We start from the raw sequence: 18,027 nt of genomic DNA on the forward strand, positions 1-18,027 counted from the left end.
GAAAAACTAAAATTCTCTTCAAGTCTCTCTATTGATGTTATAAAAAAAATATATATATACATATATATATAAAATTGAATAATCAAGTAATTGTATTGACTTTATTTCTTATTTCTATCTCTCTCTCTATCTCTATCTCTCTCTGTAGCCTAGTCAGTGGCTCAATCTATAAAACTGTTGTAGGGTGGCGTTTCTCCCCCCATGAAGCAACACTGAAAGGAAGTTCCATCGGGGATAATGAAAAGGATTATGGATTAACAAATTTGTTTCTCTCTCACACACACTCACTCCATCTTTGGCACTTGGAGATAAATGTAATCTCGCTATGATACTTTATGGCACTTTTTGCTTATCTATGTAGCTGCTTTTTGCTTATCTATGTAGCTGCATTTTGTTTATCTATGTAGCTGAGCTGGTCAAGTCAATAGGCTTGATCAGTAGTTTTGGCATTAATGAAGTCCGCAAATCTTCAGTATGTTCACGCTCCAGATCAAAGTATACTCCTCGATCACGAGCATCGTTCAATAAGGCACGCCACATATCCACCGACTGCAAGTAGACAAATTGTTTTATAATTGAAATCGTTTTGGAACTAGATAAGTTATTGTTAATTATGTTTACCTGCAAATCATCAAAGTTGCCGCATATAATGAGACATCTTTTTGCTCTGGTTAGGGCGACATTAAGGCGTTGATAGTTTGTCAGGAAGCCACAGCCACGTGTTCGGGCATTCGATATGACTATAATATCCTTTTCCGTGCCCTGATACGAATCCACAGTTGTTGGTATAATCTTCATTTCTGCGGGTATCAGTTCACTCAAGGCATAACATTGACTACTGTATGGCGATATGAGACCATAACCATATTTCTTGGTCGACATGTGTTTATCCATTTCGATTAAAAGATTAGCCACAAAGCGAGCTTCATCATTATTGCTTACACTTCGACTGTTAATGCAATTTGTGTCTTGGGTAAAGCTTAAATTGATGACACAATACGGTATGAGCGGAGATTGAGTCCGGCGTAACGCGCATGGAGAATCGACCAGCTGATCCTCGTAAAAATAACGATTGGGCCATCGACATATTTCCGGATGCATACGATATTGCATGCTCAATTTAAAGATTTTCGTGTGGACCAAATGAGAGCTACCTGGCTTATCCAATTGATCATTGAGACAACGCTGGACGCGATCAAACATCGAGTTGGCCAACCCAAAATCTTGAGCCTTCTGCGATATAACAGTTGCCGGCAATTGTTGGGTATCACCGACTAATACCAAATGATTAACCGCAAAACGCAGGGGCAACAGGGTCCAGGGTTCCGTGCATTGGGTGGCCTCATCAATGATGCATATATCAAAGTAATTAATGAATCGAGACAATTTCACGCATGATGACAGTGTGGTACAAACGATATTGCTTCTACGTACACACGTTAGGGATATATCAAATTCCTCGCGTTGTGTTAAACGTGGATTCAATTGATCCTGTATGTGAAGGCATTGTTTCTCTTTCTGCTCCAATTGCTGTCTGAGTCGAGCACTTAAATTCGTTTGTTGTCTAATACCTTTGATTTCCGTTTGCAGTTCGTTCAATTGATATTTCAATTGTTCCAATTGTTCTACATTTAAACGCTGAAGTTTATTTCGTCTAGCCTGTTCCAGATGATGTTCGATTGACAGTATTCGTGTGTCTTTTGACATTTTTTCATACCAACCAAATCGAAGAATATCAAACTTTTCTCGTGACATTTTTTGCCTGATATTTAATAAATATGAGGCAATATTATCCACAGCTGTATTCGAATGAGCGCAAATGAGTATTTTGCGATCGCGTTTATTTGCGGTGTCACCATAAAGACATTGCAAGCATAGATTGGATAGAACCATCGATTTGCCAGTGCCGGGTGGACCCTGTATAAGGGTTATACTTGCATTGCCATCGTCTATCACACGCTGGCTGGTCTGCATAACTATATCACGCTGATGTTCGCTGACACCGTAAAGGTATCCCTTATAGGCTGACATTGGTTTTGTTACCCTTTGGACATGCTCACTGGGTGTCAGTATGCGATGAAATAGCGGTGAACATCCCAATTGAGAGATTGCCTCAATAGCTCCCAATTCCACACGCAAATTGTCAACCACTGCCCGAGCGGTTAACGTTTTTATTTCGCTTAATTGTTTCATATGGATATTGCCTTTTAAAATGCGAAAGACAAGTTCGGTGGAATTTTCTAATTGACAGAAAATAGAAAAAGTAAGTAATAAACTCTTTTGCCATCGCCATTTGCTTACCCGATAATCTTTTTACTCCAATAAGGCAGGCAAATACTTCTTGCAGTTTATTCTCATTAGACAGGGTACAGAGATTGTGCCATTGCATCTTGTGGTTGGCTGTAATAAATTCATTTTGTTTAGTTATATATGTATGCATTATTGCCGTTATCATATAGATCGTACTTCTGGTAAAAAGCATAAAGCTATCATTTTCATTAGTGAAACTTTTTAAATAGACTTCAAAATTAACTGTAGACTGTTTGTAATCTCTCTCAATGGTCGTTAATAGCTCCAGTTTCATCAGAGGCACAAACGTTCTAGGGGGGCAAAAGAAAGAATGAATTCATCATTAATTATTATTTCTGATTATTCGTGTTCTGATTCTTACTCTTTGTATTGTCGATAGGTTTTAAACTCATTTGGTATGGGAACTAGGACATCCGACTCGGCTACTACATCTGCACTTCGTACCTTCAACCATTCATTGCACCATTTCAAAATCAAACCCATATAGTCGTTGGATCTTTTTCGCTTGTTATATAAATCCAGTGACCATTTTCTTCTATCCTCATAGACACTAGAATATTGCTTTAGGGCATCTTTGTGAATTTTTGAATTGGTAGTTTCAAGGGACTCGATATACATAATCTGTGGAACCAAATTGAATCTCACATGCCGTTCGCTACGAGCCTCCTTGTCCAGCTGTTTACGTAATTCAAATTCTCTTTCCATGCTGGCAAAGGTCACTCGATTGCAAGTTTTTTGATTTCGGGCAATGGCAGCATCACGACGTTCGGGCGGCCGTCTGGCTACAGTAGATGTGGAAGCGGAAGTGGATGCCGCAGCAGATGTAGATGCAACAGTGGATGTAGATGCAGGAGCGGATCTGGATGCAGCTGCGGCAGCGGATGTGGATGCCGCAGCAGATGTCGATGCAACGGTGGATGTAGATGCAGGAGCGGATCTAGATGCGGCTGCGGCAGCGGATGTGGATGCGGTGGGCACATAGGCATCATTGGCTGCTTGCAATTGCTGAGAAAACGTTTCATTACTGTCACGTCGAGGACATGGCGAAGAGGGCGCCTTAGCGGACAATTTGGGTTTTTTTGCAGGCGGGGTTGCTTCAGTGGATGCACTTGTTTCGGTTAGAAAGGCTCCTCGATTTGTATGATTCAGTTTGGGCACTTTGGTATTGTTGAATTTTCGCTTTTGAGCAGTAGAAGTTGTTGCCTCCTCCAATTTCTTATCGTCGGCTAGTTTCTTAAGTACTTCCTTTCGGGTTTCTCTTAATTTTTCATCATCCTTTCTTTTATCTTTACGTTTTTGATACCATTTCGATTTCATTTGAGCCTGGCAATCCACCGATCGTTGACGTTCAAGAACCTTATCCTTGGTTGATGTTCCTCTTCGAGCAGAGACACCGCGTAGCTTACCGCGCCCAGTGGGCATGCATGGTGCCTCTATGACCACCAAACTGCGTGGCCCACTCAAACTCGATGAGCTAGAACTAGGTGATCCTGCCTTAGTAGTTTTCTTTTGAACTTCATTTAACTCCTCCTCTGATGGCGACTTCTCTTTGGAACGTGAGCGTATTTTAGACTGATGGCTAGTGGTTTTGGAGTCCTTTTGGTATTCGTTGAACTCCTTTTCCTTCACTGGCGACTTCTCTTTGGAACGTGGCCTTATTGTTGACTGGTTGTCTGCGGTTTTGGAGTCCTTTTGGATTTTATTTAACTTATTTTCCTTTACTGGCGATTTCTCTTTGGAACTTGGGCGTATTTTAGCCTGATTACTTGTAGTTTTAGAGTCCTTTTCGATTTTACTTAACTCCTTTTCCTTTACTGGCGATTTCTCTTTGGAACTTGGCCTTATTGTAGACTGATGGCTTGTAGTTTTGGAGTCATTTTCGATTTTGTTTAACTCCTTTTCCTTTACTGGAGATTTCTCTTTGGAACTTGGGCGTATTTTAGCCTGATTACCTGTAGTTTTGGAGTCCTTTTCGATTTTACTTAACTCCTTTGCCTTTACAGGCGATTTCTCTTTGGAACCTGGCCTTATTGTAGACTGATGGCTTGTAGTTTTGGAGTCATTTTCGATTTCTTTTAACTCCTTTTCCTTTACTGGCGATTTCTCTTTTGAACTTGGGCGTATTTTAGCCTGATTACCTGTAGTTTTGGAGGATAGTGGAGGTAGTTCTGTAATTTTGTCGACCGTCGTTTCCAATTGTTCTAATGCAATGTCTTCGTTTTGAATTAACACGGATTTGGAACGCTGACGTTTAGGTATATCTCCCGAAGAAGATTGAGGTTGTTTTTTAGTGACTTCGCGTGAAGACATGGATTTCCTTCTTTTGGTTTCTTCCGATGGTTTCTTGGCCAGTTTATGTTTTAATCCAACTGAATCTTTACCAGAACTCGGTGGTGACTTATCGGACTTAATAATGGGCTTCAATTTCTTGACCGCGGCGGCTTCAGCACAGATATCCGCTATCATGTCTTCGATTTCGTCTTCTGTTTCTAGCTTGTCATTGCTATCTTCAGTTGTCTTTTGACGTCGTCGGAATAAAAGTTGTTCCTCTGTCAGGGCAATTTCTCGATTTAAACAGGCAGTAATCTCTTCCTCCATCGAAAGTTTCTTTTGACGACGAGTAAATAGGATAGCATCCTGCTCATTACTAAACGAACAATGGTGATCAATGGATTTCAACCGAACTGCGCAACGCCGCGTTTTGGGTACAGTATACTTTTTTGTAGTGTCATCTTCTAGAGAAGGTGTATAAAGGTATGTAGTTAGTATTAGTATATATGTATTAGTAACAATACTTACCCTTATCCACTCTGTGATCCACAGACTCAGCATCATCGCTGCTACTGCTATCAATGCGCATTCGATGATTAGGGCGAAAGAACTCAATATTATCATTGTCATCTGTATCGTCCGCCTCATCTTCGTTGTCCAAGGGATAGACTTGTGATAATTCCATTTCGGCATCTATATCGGCATTGTTTTGTGTCAACAATTTGGATGACCAATCGGCAACTTTATTATAAGACTCTATATCATCATCTTCTATGACAATGATCTCATCATCATCCCATTCGGGAAAAACATTTGATGCTGGCAAAGGTTCCTCGTGTTTCACTTTTTTTTCAACACGAAAATCATCATCGTCATCAAAATCAAAATCAAGCTCAAAATCGTCGTCCAAAGCCATTTCTTCTTTCATTCCCTGTAAGACGACTTGAGACATAGCCATATTCTCATCATAGTCGTCCTCTGGAGGAGATGGTGGAAAAGTAGGTGGTGGATTTGAAAGTGCGGGAGGTGGCGGAATTGCCGGTGGAGGCATTTCTTCTCTTAACTCAATACGATCACCATCGTGCATCAGTTTGTTATTAGTAACTGCTGAGCTGCTTGTTGTAGACAATTTGTTATAGACATATGGATTTAATTGGAGTAGAGTGTCTAAAATTTGCTCATCCGGTTTCCCGAATATGTCTTCAATATTATTGCTCACATGGCTTACGCCCTCCTCTTTAACGTCAGATAACTTGGGTAAGTGTAATCTGCTTGACGTGGGTACATTTTCTTCGACTTCCTCTTGTGTCTCCTGTTTTATATAATATGGCAATTGCTTGGCCAAATTAAATTCAATATCCCTGTTACCCCTTACTTCAGGTCCTTCCGGTGGCAATGGCTCGGTATCATCATCTTCGTCGGATGTTATGACGATCTCTTCACCAAGAATCACTGTTTTCTTTAACTTGAATACCCCATGCCGAGATGGCACAGGATATTCGGGATCTTGTATACTTAGGCTAATCACATCTCCTTCGACGGCAGACTTCTCTTCGGCTTCGAGGCGCACACCATTATGAAAAGCTCCATTCATGGCATTCTGTTACGCAAATGTTTTTATTGAAAAGATTCTTTGCGAGATTGATTTGAAATGATTCAACTTACCATAGATCTTAGCTTCACTCCCGTACTACTAACTATGATTTTCATGTGTTGTCGTGAAAGATAATCGTATAACTCATTAAGAACTATGTTGCAACTAGAATGACGACCAATTATGTTCTCTCCGGAGGACAACAGGACTCTGTTTCTTGTGGTCACATGCTCCAAGTACCAATCGTCTCCGCCAACTAGCTCATGGCCATTCGCATCATGTCCGTTTAAAACCATCTCACTTTCTTTCAGTCCATTAAAAAAAAAACGCTAAGCTAAGGAATAAAACAACAGGTTAGTTGCATCTCATATTTCAGGGCTGCACAGTCAGTCATCTAGCGATTGAATAAATCTATAAAAGGAAAGCCGTGATTTAAACGGTTTCAGATCGCATATGCAAAATAACCTCTTTTAAAAGGTGAAAAATATTAAATAATAAAAGGTTAATATGAAATACAGATTAAAAATATTGTCTGGTAGATTAATCTTTAAAATCCTTTGATTTTTTACTAATTATAATCAATCACACTTATCGAAACAAGCAACATATATCGATAGTAATCGCAGACGCGCGAAAATTTCACAACACACGCGGAGTCAGCGAAAATTAAAAATCGTTGGACAAGAATTGATTTGTAATGAAATACCCGGAAACAATTTTGCAATTAAAGCATTTTTTGTGACAATTAAGGGGGCAGCTCCCTTTTTAATGCCAATTTAGCAGATTTGGATGTATGGAACTCTTCCGCTCTTGCCAAGAGTGACAACCAAATCCTGTAGCGATCTTTCAATGAACGATTTGGATGATGATGTGATCTTCAAGCTGGTCAATTTAAATGTACCTTTGAGACAAAAGTTGATCAATTTAAATGATCTTTTGATATAAAACTTTAATGACCTTCAAGACTATTTTATTTCTTTTATCCCATTATTAAAACAACTGAAAATTGCGAGTGCTTGGATGATTTTTAATAAGGTTAAAGTAAACGAACATTTGCATTTATTCTTCTTAATCTAAATACACCGTGCCGAGGTGATACCGGATTTTCTGGTACCCCAAGGCAAATCAAGTCTCCTTCGAATGCAGGATTTTCTTCGGCTTCGAGGCGTACACCGTTATGGAAGGTTCCATTTAAGGAATTCTGTTAAGAAATGTTTTATCATAAATATAATTTTCTAGACTGTTTACTGCTGATCTATTCTACTTACCATAGATCTTAGCTTCACTCCTGTCGTATCAACTATTATGTTTAAGTGTTGTCGGGAGAGATAATCGTAAGACGTACAGAGACATATATTGCAGCGGGAATGACGACCAATTATGTTGTCTCCAAATGACAACAGCACTCTGTGTCTTGTGGTCACATGCTCCAAGAACCAGGAATAGCCGCCATTTGTGTTGTTTCTATAAAAACCCATTTTGCACATAACTGTATTTTATTAACTAAGAAGAAAGGCAATGCTAAGGCAGTAAGGCTTAAGAATGCAACAAGTACATCTCAAATTTCAGGGCTGAACAGTCAATTCAAGAAAGGATTGTGGTGGGCGAAAACCGTGATTTAAATGAAACATATCGATATACGTAACGGTTATCGATAGAAGCCACAGTCGTGCGCTGTGCACACTTTTGGTATTTTTCACAACGCGTTAGTACGTACTGAATGCATTGAGCGCGAAACTATTCCAATGTCGTCAAATAAGCGAAAAGCAAGTAATAACACGCAGATAAATAGTTGTCAACAGCCAGATTCCAAACGATTTTGCAATGAAAGCATTTTGTGGCCAGATGACAGCCAAGGGGATAGTTTCTTTTCCAATGCTAAGTTGGAAGATTTGCTCAGTGGCAACAACCATAGTAATGGGCAGCTAGAACTCTTCGGCACTCAAGCTCCAACCCCACAGCACAATTTAAGTGGATCTGACAATGGTCTATTTGCTGATATATCTTTTCCCGAACCATCAATTACACCGTCGCCAAAGGTGGAAACTAAAACTCGTCGTGATCTCTCCAAGATCAACCTAGATGATGATGAAACCACAGCTGATGAGATCTTTAAGCAAATATATTTAAATGATCTCAGCGTTGCGGAAATGGAAGACATCTTCCACGGTGCAGAAGATTACAGTGATCCATTACAGCAAAATACACAAATTTTCCTAGATGCCGTGGCCTTTAAGAAACCCAAGACTGTAATGAAAGATACCAATGTGGAAGTAAAGGATACAATAGCAAACAATGAATCCCATTTGTTATCGAAGTCCTTGTTAGAATCTACAGTCCAGGGGACACAATATGAGACATGTGAGAAGCTTCAAAACTGTTCTATGCTCGATCCCATGTTGTGGGATAGTCAGGCATTTGCGGATTTCGAGAAGCAACAGCAGCAGCAGCAGGAGAATATCGAATACCCGACATTTCCCTCCAAAGGTGATTTCTATGGCCTTCCAGATAAAGTGCGCCGTATGATATTCGAGCATAAAAACATTAAGAGTTTATATGGTAAGTGCTCCGGGAAGACGTATTTTTTTTTTTTTTTTTGAAATTTACTATCAATTTACTATTTTACTATTAATTACAGAGTGGCAAGATGAGTGCCTAAATTTGCCTGCTATACGCCAGCGAAAAAATCTTATTTATGCGTTACCCACAAGTGGAGGCAAGACATTGGTAGCCGAAATTCTGATGTTACGCGAATTACTTTGCCGGGAGAAGAATGTCTTATTTATTCTACCATATGTATCCATAGTGCAAGAAAAAGTCAGTGCCATGTCTCCATTCGCAATTGCCTTGGATTTCCTAGTCGAGGAGTATACAGCTGGCAAGGGTAAATGTCCACCACAACCATGCCGAAAGAGGCGTAGACTTTTCGTGGCCTCAATAGAAAAAGGTGCAGTCCTAATGGATAGCTTAATTGATGTGGACAGACCTCATGAGATTGGTTTGGTTGTGGTCGATGAGTTGCATTTGATTGGCGAAAAGGGTAGGGGTGCCACCTTGGAGGCTCTTCTCACCAAAGTAATGTTTCTGAATGGTATGTGCTGGAGTTTTCTTCATTGAAATATGTTTTGGATTGAAATTTCTTTTATTTTTAGCTGGCATCCAAATAGTGGGCATGAGTGCAACCATAGGTAATCTATCTGAGATTTCATCGTTCCTCAAGGCAGATGTGTATACCCGTGGCTTTCGACCCGTCGAATTAAAAGAATACATCAAATGTGGCACTGATCTACTACAAATTCATCCAAATGGTAAAACTCCAGAGGAGATTTTTATCCCTAGCCGTAGGGTGAACTTTAATGTAAGTCTGGTAAATGTTTTCAATAATTGAATGGACATTCATTTAGATTCTCCTTTCTTTCCTCACAGTATAGTCCCGCTGTGGAACGTGCCGATCCGGATCATTTGGCTGGTTTGATAAGTGAATGTGCTCCAGAACATTGTTGCCTGGTATTTTGCCCCACCCGCAAGAACTGTGAGAATGTCGCCCTTCTCCTGAGTCGTATTGTGCCCAAGCAAAAGTTCTTAGAACATCGTCAGAGCGAAAAAGTTGATCTCATGGACGCATTGGATAAAATATGTGGCATTCTTAGTCCTGTTTTGGCCAAAACTTTACCCTATGGCATTGCCTATCATCATTCGGGTCTCACGACAGATGAACGAAAATATATTGAAACCGCCTATAGATTCGGGGTCATTACTGTCATCTGTTGTACATCAACTTTGGCAGCTGGTGTCAATTTGCCAGCCAAACGGGTGATCATACGTGCTCCATATGTTGGCCAGGAATTTATGACATTGTGTAAATACAAACAAATGGTCGGACGAGCTGGTCGCGCCGGTTTGGGTGAGGCTGGCGAAAGTATATTGATTGCCCAGAGCAAGGATAATCTGCAAGTGGGTCAAATGATGTTCTCACCCATGGACAAAGCATTAAGTTCAATGGATCACTTGGAAGCAGTTGGGTTGCAGGTAAGTATTGCAGTCATTCCTAACATAAATGATTTATGTAACTAAAATGTGATATTTGCAGTCTCTTATTTTAAGTGTAATTGGACTTAATCTGGCTGAATGTCGTCGAGATTTGAATCGTTTAATTAATAGCACTTTGTTAGCCGTACAAGCCAATGCTCTGGATGTGGCTGTAGATGATGTGGTCCTACGTATTCTACGGGAAATGTTCAAAAACAAAGTTCTTCAACTATCGGAACCGCAGAATAATAAAATTAATAAAAATAATTGCTCAGATATTATAACGACACAGGATATTAATCAAACAGCAACAACATCAAATCGCTCGGCGACAAATGATCGTCGATTGCTAATAGGCCAATCGACACGTTTTCAATTGACCAGTATAGGCAAAGCTGCCTTTAAGGCGGGCATTGATTATAAGCGGGCCTATGCAATACACAAAGAGCTGAAATTGGCTCAGCACCAGCTCATCCTAACCAATTATCTGCATTTACTGTATTTGATTGTGTGTTTTAATTCGAATGAGCGTGGCGATGAACTCTTTCCTGCCGATGCATTGCGTCTGTTTCATGCCTACTCATCGTTAAGCATAAACAAGCAAGCAATATTCCGACAATTGGGCTTCACAGAGGCTCATGCTGCTAAATTATTTAAAAATCAATCGGTTCAAGGACCATTGGCCCTTCAATTGAATCGTCTTTACAAGGTGCTTATATTGGATGATATATTGGATTTAGAGCCACTGCCCAATGTGGCATCCAAATATAATGTGGAGCGTGGCACATTGCAGCACTTGATTAGCCAGTCTATAGCTGCCTCTAGTGCCATTGTTCGCCTCTGTGACGAAATCGATGAATTCTGGTGCTTTAAGCCATTGTTCGAGAGAATTCTACGTAAAATGGATCGCTGTGGAACCTTGGAACTGGAGCCATTATTGGAATTGCCTTTAGTCAAAATTGTAAGTGTGTGTATTTATTTATGAATAAACCTTTCAATTTTATTCCCTTTTTGTTTTTAGAATCGTGCCAAGCAACTCTTTGCAGCAGGCTTTAAATCTATTGAAGATATTGCCAAAACACATCCCATAAATTTAGTTAAATCCGTCGAGCATATGCCACTAAAAGTGGCCACTGAAATTATATCAGCCGCCAAGGTTTGAATTTCTATTTAAATATATTGCTAAAAATATTTATCAAGCTGAAAAGATAGTAATATCTTACCTATTACTGTTACTTCTAATGAAGTCTGAAATATAGGAATTATTAATTAGTTTTCACTTAATTTATTTTCTTTCTCTTTTTCTGGACAGATAATCCTAATGAAAAAACTTGATCATTTGGAAGAGGAAACTGAAAATCTTAAAGTCTGCCTACAAACAAATCGAGAGTAATAAAAGGAAATGAAAGTGACAAGAAAACGAATGGTAAATAGGTTTTTTGTTTTATTTTATTTTTATAATTATTATGATTTTATTATATATGTCTTCTTTTTTTTTTTTTTAATATTAGACGCTGCGACTCAAGTCCCTTAAATATTATTCCGCATATAAAAGTTGTTTTTCCTATGCGAACTTTTTGTTATACAATTTGTTTTTTGTTTTTGTTTTATTTAAATTAGGATACTTATTTTTGATTTTCTATAAAATTTACATTAAGGACATCGGCTGTAAATGATTGATGTCGTCGTTTGTTGCTCTGTTTGTGGTTCTTTTTAGTTTTTGTAGTTGATTTACAGATAAAAACTACCAGATAAAAAAAAAACACTTTGTTAGCAATCAAATTTGCCAGAATTGTTGATTTTTGTTTTTGTTTCGGCTACTATCACGACAATTGAGTATTATACATGTATACATATATGTATATATATATATATAAAATGTATACCTATATGTTTTAAGTTAAGGGCAAATGAGCAAAAATGGCTTTGCACAATTTAAGACGACTCGAATTCAGTTTATAGCTTTAATTCTCTAAAGTGTCCTTTTTTTTTGGTTTAATTCCATAACATCGTTTGTTTAGTTAAAATTTGTCGCAAAATTATTTATGAACAAATATAATTTAAAACTTAAATATATAAAATGTTGAGTAAATTTTTGTTTTGTTTAAGTTATCTTTTAATTTTGTCAAATGGGATGTGAAATAAATTCTATTAAAAAGAAAACTGCACAAATTTATTTAAGCTATTTGCCCTTAAATTAAGAATTATAAGTAATTATCATTCTTTTCGACTAAACATTACATAGAGTTAGAGAGTTTTGCTTTTTTGCTGCAAGGATGTAGAAAATGGAACCAAAATGTGTGCACCATGTGGGATGGAGGCAGAACATTCTCTCGTTCTCTACCATTATTGTTTCTTTTTTGTTTTTTGTTTTTGTGTTTATTGTATTTACAACTGTTGAAAGAAATTTGAAATTTAAAGGAGAATTTGTTACTGGACGGTGTCATGTACTCACCTTGATTTCACAGTGTACGAGATCTGTGAACAAAGACAAACAGACTAATAGGCAAAGTCATCGTAGAAATGCTGGGCGACCCTTACTGCTGCGGCTGATCCTCCGGCAGCAGGGTATTCGTGTCGATGTGAACGCGTCCCTTGCGGCGATGGGCCGACAATAGCCCGCCGGCGTATATCTGTCGATGAGAAATAGGAATCACTATGATAGCCACCAGCTGCTGGTGATGATGAAGCGGATAATGAGGATAATGATTGCTGAGGCTGAGGCTGAGGCTGAGACTGAGGCTGAGACTGAGTCTGTTGCTGCGGCTGATAGGCAAATGGATTATTGTAGGCACTGGCATAGGGGCGATATTGAAGCTGTTGTTGTTGTTGCTGCTGTTGTTGCTGTGGATGTTGATGTGGATGCGAATGCGTATGCGAATGTGTGGATAACGGTTTAAGCGTAGGATCTAGTGCATCATTTAAGGTCACATCGTAATCATTCTCATAGAGCTCATCCAAATTAAGTTTGGGACGTTGTGGCTCTTGATTACGTTTGGGCGTGGCTGGCGGCAAAGCACTGCGCGGTGGCAATGTTGTTCGAGATAATGGCGGTGCTTGTTTGCGCCTCTCATTGAGAATACGATCAGCGGCATCATCAACATCATCATCATCATCAGCCACATCAATATCATCGTCATTGTTGTTGTTATTTTGACTTCTTAGCAATGGCGCTCCATGTTCGAGCAGACGAACACCTGATATGGTGGAGCCCATATCAATGGGTGTACTCTGAGTGGTCGGTGGAGCTGGTGATGATGATGGTTTCAAAGCCACGCCCACTGGTTGCAGGCCACGCGGTAAATAAGGACTACCACCACGTGAGGGCAAAAATGGACGTTTGACCACACGTACCGCTGATGGCCGCAATGAGGGCTTCACTGGCTCCAGTTCCTCTGCCGGCTCCTGATCATCGTGCTGCGACTGCTGTTCCTCCTGCTGCTGCTGCTCCTTGACAGGCTCTTGGGGTTCGATTCTTTGTCTTGTCTGTTTCCTTCTAGCCAATACGTTTACTCTTGGTCGTTGCGATGGAGGCGCTTCAGCTTCATCTTTATCATCCGCATGAATGTCCTCCGCTTCTACTATGGGCTGACGTGGACGCGGTATACTCTTACGTGGAGCTGGCTTTGCCCTCACTCGTTGGCCTCTTATTGGTGGATCTTCTTCATCCAAAAAGTCGACATCAGCTGCCGACGATGGTGGAGGTGCTCTGGTTCTGGCCTGAGGTCTTGCCTGTTGCTGTTGTTGCTTACGACGCGTTGTGGGTGGCTCTTCATAGTAATCCTCTTCAAGAGCAACCTTCTTCTCCGTCACTGGCTTACGTAGGGGATTCCTTGTGGGTCCAGCTGGTCGCCGGCGTGAAGGTGCCAATGTGCTTCTAACTGGCAACGGTTGCTCATATTCATCATCTGCCGCTCCCTCTTGTTGAGCTTCCTGTTGATAATAGTCGTCATCCAAATCGGATTTTGGTGTTGTTGTAGCTGTATTTGTCTTTTGCACTGGATAGGAGTATTTCTTTTTCTCATTTATGGGCACTGGCCGGGCTATACGTGGCGGAGCCCGCGGACGTGCATAAACCGAAGCTGCAGCTGCTTTCGGTGTTATGAATTCCGTCAATGATTTGGCTGTGGATGTTTTTATTTTCTGGGGCGTTTGCTCTTCGGCTGCCTCTTCTTGGTCAACATCCGCATAGGGTTTCTCGTAGTCATCAAGATCGTCCAGAGCGGCAGATGAAAGCGAACTGGGTGTGGTGCCGCCACCCAAACGTTTCTCGTTCGAACGTCGACGATTGAGCAATGATGTACGATCCTCGTTGAAGCTGCGTCGTCCCTCTGCCTGCGGTTTGCGTGCTGATATCTTGCGTCCAGCTGTAGCTGGCTTACGTCGACGAATTCCTCCACGTCGATCATCGTAATCTTCGTCCAATGGATCTTCATCTTCATCCCTATAACGATTGCGATTGCGTCGTGGTGGCGGTGGCGGCGGGGCCGCAGCGGGCTTCTCATCGTCATATTCATCGTCATAGTCGACCTCTTTGATGGGCTTTCTATGACGCTGCCTCTTCGTTTTCTGACGTCTATTGAAGCGCTCTTCATAGTAATCGTCTTCGTATTGCTGCTGCTCCTCTTCCTCATCGTAATAATAATCATCTATGGGTCGTCGATGATCATAGGGACGCCTTCGCTGAGGACGCTGTGGCCCTCGACGTCTATGAGGTTGGGTGGGTGGAGGCTCTGTGGTTGAAGTTGATGTTGATGTCGTTGTGGTGGCCATATACAATTCGTCGTTTCTGCATACAAAAAAGATAAGTTCATCATTTCGAATGGTCTTCACATTGAGACTACTTACCTATTCCAATATTTCTGTGATCCCTCGCAGTCCACATCGGAGGCGAAATGGCAAATGAACGTACGTTGATCGAATGCCGTAAAATTGGCGCACAGAAAGTCGTGACGTATCCCATAGACACAGTGATGATAGATCTGTCAAGTCAAGAGATTCATTTTTAATAACATTTTATCAAGCATATCTAATCTACTACCATGACTAAAGTAAATCTTTATCGTTTATTGCTTCGTTTTGGCATACATAAACCAATTTTTGAGGTCAAGATCATAGCGTAAACAAGTTTGTTTTATTTTTTTTTTTTTCGGGGCACGTTAAGGCGACGGCGAAAGAGAAATTACCCACCATTACGTGTGTGTGTGTGTGTGTGTGTGTGTGTGTGTGTCTTTAGGGTTGACCAATTGTCATACAAGGTTGTCGACTTTATTGTTTACGTACTTAGTTACTAGTTACTCACTTGACACTTGTATTCGATGGAGGCATAGAAACCATCGTGAAGTCCCTCACATTTGAAATGGATCTCATCTTGGGGTGGTACAGTCGATAAAAATGGATAGCTCGATAGATTATAGCTAAAATGAAAACCATGAGTTTTAACACTTTGAATCTAATCCATTAAATTCTGTACTTACCCTCTTAGCTCTCTGGGTAAATTTGGATCCCAGATATAATCAATTTGAGGTATTCCCGTTAACTTGGAGTTCTTTGATATCGTGACATTATCCTCCTAAAAAAACGAAGATGCTCAGTTATTACTTATCCGCCATGGATGCCATATGTCCTTTAGATTCTCTTACCTTTGCATTATCAGTTGCATCTCCACTGGGTGGCACTTGCTGCTCTTCATCATCGGCTGAAGCAGCCGTTTCTTGAGTTTCCGATGTTTCTGTTGTTGTTGTTGTTGTTTTGCTTGTTGTGGAGGCGGGTGTTTTGGCAATAGAAACCTTCTTGAAGGGCAGCGCAGCATCCGTGGAGGCCAATAGACTCAATAGCAGCACTAATTAAAAAAAGAGACATAATATTGCATAATATTTATATGTATTTTTGTATTTTTTGTGAATTATATCACTTTCGATGGGATAACAGGTAGGAGCTTAATCCGGTCTTTGGTGAACTGGATTTAAAAATAAATTTAAACCTTTTATTTTCAACTTACCTGCCGCTGGTATGAACAAAAGCCAATGTTTGGCTCTTTTCATTTTGTGGATTGCTTTTTTGGTTTGTTTTTAAATTTTGCTGTTTTTTTTCTTCTTCAAAATTTTCCTTTCCTGCCTCTTGGGTATTTATATAAATTTTATTTAGCTATAATCAAAAAGAAAAAAAAAACAAGAAATAACTTTAATGAACCATAGTTCATTGTACGCTGAAAGAAAAATAAAAAAAAATAAAAAGAAATTCTCGAGTTCTGAATCAAAAAAGTTAATTTAATATTTTCGGCACGAATATTCGAGAATTGGCCTGGTCCGCACTCACGTAGTTTGCTTTGTGCTGAGCTTTACGTTCTTTCAACGTGTCGGCGGAAAAGAAAGAAGGAAAGAAACCAAGCTCCCCCCGCCCACCCCCTCCCAGTCAAGTGTACAGATTTGGTGTGTAGAAAGTGTTCTTTTAGGCTGTAGTGAAAATGCAGTTTGTCTAACTATGGAATGGATTTCACTACATTCTGTGAAAATCGGCTGCCTACCACTTTCGATGTTAACCAAAAGAGAACTTATTAATTTTAAATTGAAACTCAACTTGGTAAAGCTTTAGCTAATTGAAGCGATTTTTGAGAAATATTTTTTTTATAGTTTTGTGGAGAGCAGGAATAGCAAAAATCAAGCTGAAAGTCGTCAATATATTCAAAACTCTTGGTATTAATTTGGAAAACTATGAAAAATAAAAATATCACCTAACAAATTAAGACTTTTCAAAGTAAATGTCAAAAGGAGAGATAAGGCTTCTCAGGTTGTTTTGGTAAAAAATGCAAATTATTAAATCTTTACAGTCCTAGACACAACATCTTAAGAGATTTACATTCAATCCCTGAACATATATGTATATATCCTAGAAAGCCTTGTAAATTTTGTTGAATGAAATGTCTGTTGAAATATTCTCTGTTTCAAAACAAAAAAATAAATGAACTAAGCCAAAATATATTAATTAATAAAATTTTGTAAAATTGACATAACTTTCCATATTAAAAACAAATGAATTAAGAGAAGATTTCAGAGTGAACAAGTTCGTTGCCTAAGTCATTTGTTTTTGGGATATGTTTGTAGATAAAATAAATAAAATCAGACTTAAAAGATAAGTCTGTTGTAGTTACTCACACTCTTTTAAGCAAAATATTAATCATTCAAATAAAGATGTCAAAGATACAAAACTGTCTGAGAAAATTAAGCTAAATGAAATACTAGTTTTTGAATACAATGAATAATAATTTTTTCGGGTATTCAATTTGCATTTATTATTTGTCTTCTCTCTTATCCATTTGATTATACAATTTGCGAATAGAAGAACCCTTTGGCATTTACCATTTAATAGAATGCAGTTATACAATACAGATTATAATCTGTCGACAGTAATTATCATATATTTTGTCAGCCAAAAAAACAAATATATGTGCATGGGTATGGGTAGATATAGAAAAAAGCAATCACAAGCCATCAACTGATACATTCATTTGCAAAATGTCAAAAAGTGCCAAACAAGCATCAGAAATGTGCATTTAAAATGGACAACACAATACACGCAGTCACACACCCACACACACACACACACACACACACACACACATAGACATGGGGTGTGAACAAAACAAAATCTTTGTGCCACGAATAAATGGAAAGGATGGGCCGTCGTCGTCACATTTAGGCATTTCAATGAAACGACTTCAAGGAAAAACCGAATCAAACAATGGGCAATAAAATGAGCTGATTGCAATCCCAATGATCGATATGCTCTCTCTCTCTCTCTCGCTCTCTCTCTCTACTGCTGCC

General features: G+C 39.4%; 3 protein-coding genes across 4 annotated transcripts; 1 reads left to right on the forward strand and 2 right to left on the reverse strand.

The window, feature by feature from the left end:
- Window positions 1-74: 74 nt before the first annotated feature.
- LOC6643077 lies at window positions 75-7,765 on the reverse strand. 2 transcript variants are annotated; one of them, XM_047012270.1, is made up of 7 exons: window positions 7,444-7,765; window positions 5,110-6,181; window positions 2,672-5,045; window positions 2,467-2,600; window positions 2,302-2,400; window positions 622-2,240; window positions 75-549 (listed from the first exon to the last, which is right to left on the reverse strand). In XM_047012270.1, the coding sequence occupies exons 1-7, from the start codon at window positions 7,660-7,662 to the stop codon at window positions 400-402; spliced, it is 5,667 nt and encodes a 1,888-aa protein (XP_046868226.1). In that variant the 5' UTR covers window positions 7,663-7,765; the 3' UTR covers window positions 75-399. The 2 variants fall into 2 exon arrangements, with proteins under 2 accessions (XP_046868226.1, XP_023031933.1); XM_023176165.2 differs by lacking the exon at window positions 7,444-7,765 and adding an exon at window positions 6,247-6,559.
- Window positions 7,766-7,871: 106 nt separating this feature from the next.
- Window positions 7,872-12,367, forward strand: LOC6643078 (helicase POLQ-like). The gene is made up of 8 exons (XM_002065692.4): window positions 7,872-8,734; window positions 8,814-9,266; window positions 9,328-9,533; window positions 9,602-10,204; window positions 10,266-11,165; window positions 11,226-11,360; window positions 11,517-11,630; window positions 11,716-12,367. The coding sequence occupies exons 1-7, from the start codon at window positions 7,921-7,923 to the stop codon at window positions 11,595-11,597; spliced, it is 3,192 nt and encodes a 1,063-aa protein (XP_002065728.1). The 5' UTR covers window positions 7,872-7,920; the 3' UTR covers window positions 11,598-11,630; window positions 11,716-12,367.
- Window positions 12,368-12,578: 211 nt separating this feature from the next.
- LOC6643079 (titin) lies at window positions 12,579-16,272 on the reverse strand. The gene is made up of 7 exons (XM_047012271.1): window positions 16,206-16,272; window positions 15,847-16,046; window positions 15,682-15,776; window positions 15,507-15,621; window positions 15,053-15,186; window positions 12,660-14,993; window positions 12,579-12,598 (listed from the first exon to the last, which is right to left on the reverse strand). Exons 1-6 carry the CDS (start codon window positions 16,246-16,248, stop codon window positions 12,704-12,706), a joined length of 2,877 nt encoding a protein of 958 aa, XP_046868227.1. The 5' UTR covers window positions 16,249-16,272; the 3' UTR covers window positions 12,579-12,598; window positions 12,660-12,703.
- Window positions 16,273-18,027: the final 1,755 nt, after the last annotated feature.

Source organism: Drosophila willistoni (genome assembly GCF_018902025.1).
Source record: "Drosophila willistoni isolate 14030-0811.24 chromosome XR unlocalized genomic scaffold, UCI_dwil_1.1 Seg41, whole genome shotgun sequence".
Taxonomy (NCBI): domain Eukaryota; kingdom Metazoa; phylum Arthropoda; class Insecta; order Diptera; family Drosophilidae; genus Drosophila; species Drosophila willistoni.

Coding starts and splice junctions, on each gene's coding strand:
- LOC6643077 (XM_023176165.2), bottom strand. CDS start 6,471: ATGGTTTTAAACGGACATGATGCGAATGGCCATGAGCTAGTTGGCGGA. Junction 5,046..5,109: donor GGATCACAGAGTGGATAAGG/GTAAGTATTGTT, acceptor CACCTTCTCTAG/AAGATGACACTACAAAAAAG. Junction 2,401..2,466: donor CTTTATGCTTTTTACCAGAA/GTACGATCTATA, acceptor AATTTATTACAG/CCAACCACAAGATGCAATGG.
- LOC6643078 (XM_002065692.4), top strand. CDS start 7,921: ATGTCGTCAAATAAGCGAAAAGCAAGTAATAACACGCAGATAAATAGT. Junction 11,166..11,225: donor AATTGCCTTTAGTCAAAATT/GTAAGTGTGTGT, acceptor TTTTGTTTTTAG/AATCGTGCCAAGCAACTCTT. Junction 11,361..11,516: donor AAATTATATCAGCCGCCAAG/GTTTGAATTTCT, acceptor TTTTCTGGACAG/ATAATCCTAATGAAAAAACT.
- LOC6643079 (XM_047012271.1), bottom strand. CDS start 16,248: ATGAAAAGAGCCAAACATTGGCTTTTGTTCATACCAGCGGCAG. Junction 15,187..15,506: donor CCATCGAATACAAGTGTCAA/GTGAGTAACTAG, acceptor TTGACTTGACAG/ATCTATCATCACTGTGTCTA. Junction 14,994..15,052: donor TCACAGAAATATTGGAATAG/GTAAGTAGTCTC, acceptor TTTTGTATGCAG/AAACGACGAATTGTATATGG.